The sequence below is a fragment of the Grammomys surdaster genome, unplaced genomic scaffold (genome assembly GCF_004785775.1).
Source record: "Grammomys surdaster isolate TR1022 unplaced genomic scaffold, NIH_TR_1.0 241, whole genome shotgun sequence".
Classification (NCBI taxonomy): Eukaryota; Metazoa; Chordata; class Mammalia; order Rodentia; family Muridae; genus Grammomys; species Grammomys surdaster.
The window spans coordinates 2,392,698-2,398,074 of NW_021604686.1; the positions used below are offsets into that span (position 1 = coordinate 2,392,698).

The following is a 5,377-nucleotide window of genomic DNA, read 5'->3' on the forward strand; positions in this document are numbered from 1 at the left end:
CCACAGTGAGAAGATATACTTGAGTATGAATTCATACCAGGCACGAAATTCCCAGGGGCCCTTCAACCCAAGTACAGGACTCACTGGAGGCAAGAAGGGCAAACAGCTTGTTCCCCAAGCAGGTTCCTTTTGTAAACTTTGGGAGTAGTATACAGCATGTGCACAATAGTGGCTCAGTAAATGTCCGTCCAACTAGGGAAATAAAGAACTAAATTCAGAAAGGGATTGGGACTCAGGCTTGAGACCATCGCCACATTTGCCCTGACTTCTCTTAGGGCTTTAAGATTTTTAAGGTGTTTTGAGACAGGTTCTCGCTATGTAGATCTGGCTGTCCCTAGAACTCACTATGTAGACCAGGCTGGCCTTGAACTCACAGAGCTCCATATGCCTCTGCTTCCGGAATTAAAGGAATGTGTCACTCTACTTGGTTATCACTTAGGGGTTTTGAGGAAACACAGGAAGGATCTATAGAGGTACTGTGTGTCCTTCTCAGACCTGGTATTCCCGTGTCTCCCTGTCTGCCTCTCCCTGTCCCAATTTGCAATAGCATCTTCCTCATAGGAAGCTGGGAGAAGGGAGCGAGTTAATGTCATGCAAATCACCTAGATTTGGTTGACCCAAAGTAACCTTCTGAAACAAGTGAACTGCCATTGGCACTGTTTTTACAAAGCCCCTCACATCTTACCTGAGTTTGTGGGAACTCACCCAGGGCTTTTTCTCTCCCATTTTCTGCTGCCCTCTAGTGGAACTCAGCAGTATCGTCCCGCGAGAACACCGTGAACTTGGCTGCAGAGGCAAATTCTTCAGGTTTCAAGGGAAACCCGCCATTTAAAAAAGGTCCATTTTTGTATAGACTAAGTACCCTGTCCTCTTCTGTCCAAATAGAATTCACCTGTGGGTAGCCATTTCTTTTGTGTGGGGTCTTTTGTAGCTGTTGTTAAAAAGTAGCAAAAATGCAACAAAGAGGTATCTTTTTCTTCTTGACGTTGACAATTGACTATTGGTCAGTTTTAGGGAGTTCATGACCTGCAACCTACCTAACACACTACTGCTGGCATTCTTACCCAATTAAGATCCTCCAAACCCGGGGACAACCTGTCAGTTTTCTCAAATTCTTATTCTTTGTCCTACAGTAATAATGAGACTGCGACCTTGTGTTTTGTCTCCTGTCCTGCCATTCTACTACACGCTGGAGCAGCATCTTTGACGTGGGGTACAGAACAGAATTCCCTCTTCTAGTTCTGGAGAGCTGGGAAGCCGGAGGGTGAGGACTCGCATCTGCTGAAGGTCTTCTTGCGCCACCATGCCTTCCTTAGCGGGCAGCGACAGGGTGAGTGCGGACGTGGAGGAACAAGAGGAACTAAGTGCCGTGATACCGAAAGTGGCCCTCTCTAGGGCAGCCCTCGAGTCCCACACACTGTTATTATTGTCATTATTCTGAGACTGAGTCTCAGCTCCCTAATTACCTCTTACAGGCTTCATCTTCCATTACTGTTGTATTAGGGATTAAGTTTCCAACACAGGATTTTTTTTTTTGGTGCTGGATAATCTTTTCTAAAGAAATGTTATTAGCATATGTTAGTTATACATAATAATGGGTTCTTTGTGACACTTCTTGTATGTACACATTGTCATCAGAGAGTCATTCCCATCACACCCTCTTCTTCCCTTCCCACTCTCTCTAATCCTCATTCTCAGTAGTGTGTGTGCGTGTGTCTGTGTGTCCATCCCAATGAATTTCATTAGGGTTGTTTACCGGAGCATGGATACCTTACCAGTGACTATAGCATCACAGAAAACGTCTCTCCCTTTCCCATCAGTTGTTAACCCTGAATAAATCTTTGGGAGGGATGGGATCCCATAAGCAACCATCCCCCATGACAGGGTGTCATGAGCCCAATCTTGTCCAGTTGACGACGTGCAATGTTGGATGCCTGGAAGTCATTTCACGCTTCTTCCCACTCCAAACCCTTCTTCCAGAACTTAGGTTTTCTGTCCCTCCTTCCGCAATGTTCTCTGAGCCAGAGGCTGATGTAGGTGTTCGATGAATTGCTGGACATTCAGGTACCTTGGCCAGTTGTATACGTTTCTCTGACCAAAGCTGATAGCAGTGTTATTCTGTAGGCACAAATGTAGTGTTTAGATGGCAGATTTAACAGACACGTCATGTCCACTTAGCCAAACAACAGCTATGACGTCTTCTTGATCACAGACTTCTGATTTGGATTACATGGATAGCAGCAAACATGCTATTGTTGCACAGTGGGCTCATCTTGCCTGGCTGGTTGGGACTGTCCCACTTAGTGGCCATGGCTAAGTTAGACTAGAGATGACAACTCTCCCTCAGCAACCTGCATAACTCCTTCTGGCACACTGAGGGCTAGTCAGTAGGAAGGAAGCTTTCAGTCTAGTTCTGGCTTAATTTCTGTATTCCCTTGGGTAAAGGGGCAAGGCTCTTTAGGGGTACGATCATCTACAGGAAAGATTTTCCTCTGGTACCTGACTCAGAACCGGTACATGCTAGATGCTCAGTGAGGAACTATGGATTAATAATAACTCACTTTAGCCAGAGGAGAAAAGAAAGGACCATCACAAAAGATAGGAGACCCTCTACTGGCTGCCGGGCCTGCAAAACTATCCCTGGAGAGAGGCTGCTTTAAGAGAGAGATGAGGGTAGAGGAAGGTATGGCTAAACTGGAAGAGGGCTGGACATCTCCTTTGTTCCTCTGGTGGGAAGCCAGCAAGAGCTAGGGGAGGAGCCGGTCAGTATCTTGACTTTATCACCGCGCCACCGCCACCCTCAGCCCCCACACTACGGAACCAGAACTCTGTTTTGGGAGAGGTAAGGTACAGAAGCATGCACACTTTGCCCGAAGGAGCAGCGAGCTTGACTCTTCTTAGTACACCCGAGGCCATGTGTTCGTGCGCCTGAGGACAACATGGCTAATGGCCACCCTAGATGCCAGCTAAGAACCCACCACACCTGCACCAGGCTTCTACACCTTCCTCACGCTGTCCTCTCAAAACCCACACCTCTCAGCCCATTCAGGTCCCACCCCCTCATCCTCAGCTAACCCTCCCTCGTCAGTACCCCAGCAACCCCTGAGCATCCAATGAGGGAGCCGCTGAGCCCCGAGCTCCGCCCCCTTCCACCTGTCTCTGTGGTCTGTATAGGGTACCGCTCAGCAGCAATTGCTCTGCAAAGCCTTAAGCTCTGCAGAATACCAACCTGGCCCGCCTCGGGCGTTGCTGAAGGCGGCAGCCTCCCTAGAGCTTGTGCAAATATATACTTTGAAGTCTGGCGGGTACCTCTCAACTTCCGGTTCCAGGATCGTCCTTTCTGGAGGTGACACTTCTTCATGGATGCTCTCTGCATCCACAGGAGCTGGAGCGGAGAGCGACTGCTCCCAGCAGCCCTGTCCAGTTCCCCTGGACCCTCTCTCATGGCCTCAGACATCTGGTAAGTGGGAGGGGTTGAGACTGCTAGGGTCCGCATTGAGTCCACTTTTTAAAAAGTGCGCTCAGGCACAGAGTTTTTGTTTGTTTGTTTGTTTGTTTGTTTTTGTTTTTTGTCTCATGTCCTTCTCTGATCCTCGGGAAGATCTCTGAAGAAGCCTTAGTCTTTAGTTCCTTAGTCTTCCGCCTCAGTACCTACCTCTTTCAGACCCCAGCTTCAGAGCATTGGGCCCAATGTTATGGTGGGCATTGGCTCCACCTAGTGGTAAGAAATTAAATTTCAGCAGATCGTCGTAAGGTGAATGAGACAGGTAGCTGGTGGCTTATGGCTACCTAGATACCCAGAAGACAGAAGTCTCTTTTCTGTCTCAGTCCTTGCTACAGACGTGGCTGAAGGTTGACTCAGCTCCATTCTTCCGTCTGTATCTTAAGTGAGGCTGGATGCTTGCCTTTGTGTCCAGTGTCTGCCTTTCAAAGCCTCCCTTCCGGGGCTTGTGCCACGCAGAAGCCTCTCCTATCAGCTCATATCAGTACCACCCACTTGGAAGGTAGAACCTGAAGTCCCAGGAAAGTGCCAGCAGCTTCTCCCTGTTCACAATGGGAACCAGGATATGTGGTCCTTCCCTACCCACTCTTCTTAGGAGGACAGAAATGGCCTTGCCGGTCCTAAGAATCACATGTTTTGGGCTCTGTGCCATTTGCAGATTAAGCCACTGGTTGCAGTAAAGAAGGACTCTTTTAGGGGATGGAGAAGTGGCCTATTAGTGAAGAGTGCTTGTTGGTCTTCCAGGGGACCCGTGTTGGTTCCAGCACCCACATGGGTGGTTCTCAATTGTTTGTAATTACAGTTTAAAGGGACCCAGTGGCCTCTTCTGGCCTCCTTGGGCACCCCATCATTTATGGCAAACACACACAAAAAATCTTTTAAAAAGTATTACTCCTGTCACATGAGGTGACATGCTATTGCTACTGGGTCCCTGTTTTGACTTGCCAAATCCTTTGCCACCACAGTCCTGCTCAGGCATGTGTGTGTGTGTGTGTGTGTGTGTGTGTGTAAGGGCATGGTATGGGGGCACACGTATAGGGCTCTGGGTCTGCTCACTAAGGAGCTTACTCCTGGGCATTCTCAGTGAGCACGATAGTTGGGAGAAAGTGTTTGGCCCTAAAATGAGAGCCCTGCCCAAGTGAAAACCAATAAATTCTTAATAAAACATCAAACTGTAACATGTTATTAACCTCGTTACTTTCTAAGTTTAGTATCCATAAAAGCTTCATTGCATTTAGAAGAATGTGTGGGCTGGGCTTCTCTCTCTCTTTAAGAAGTTTCAATTACAAAACTGCTCCTTCTAGCTAAACAGTTTCAAAAGAAAAATTATAGCTATCTTTTAAAAACAACAAACAAACAGCAAACAACTTTGAAGGAAATTTTATTATTTTAGCCCATGCCTTGATGGGGAGAGAAACAGTCTGGAGTTCCAATGGCCAGGCTTACAGGGGTGCTGGCTCACTAGTGTCTAAGGTGGGAAGGGAAGGGTGGACCCAGAGGTACAGGCAGAGTGTTCTCCCTGCACCCTGGCAGCTGTGGGCTGTGATGGACATTCACCTCTCCAGCTGGGGAGCAAAGAGGTGCTGTGCAGCGCAGGTGAATGAAGATCGGGCTTAGGCTGTAGGTGGATCCTTGGGAAATTGAGGTGGATAAGTTCTCATAGGCTGCAGTGGGTGAGGCCCCGGGGCTGCTCTTCAGAAGTGCCACTTGCAGGGTTCCTAGCTGGGAACATGCTCTGGTGTGTGGTTTGGGTGGATAGCACACATAAAGAACTCAGCTGCTGGTTTGGGAAGGCAGTGAGGATCATCTTTGCTACACACACAGACAGAGAGAGAGAGAGAGAGAGAGAGAGAGAGAGAGAGAGAGAGAGAGAGA

General features: G+C 48.1%; 1 protein-coding gene across 1 annotated transcript in view; it reads left to right on the forward strand.

Annotated features, from left to right (window-relative positions):
• Nucleotides 1-3,369: 3,369 nt before the first annotated feature.
• The window catches only part of LOC114626922 (cholesterol side-chain cleavage enzyme, mitochondrial), a 28,014-nt gene continuing 26,006 nt past the window's right edge, over nucleotides 3,370-5,377 (forward strand). Inside the window, exon 1 of the mRNA XM_028774535.1 lies at nucleotides 3,370-3,460. Within this exon, the coding sequence (XP_028630368.1) occupies nucleotides 3,444-3,460 (17 nt within the window). The 5' untranslated portion in view covers nucleotides 3,370-3,443. The remainder of the gene's footprint in view (nucleotides 3,461-5,377) is intronic.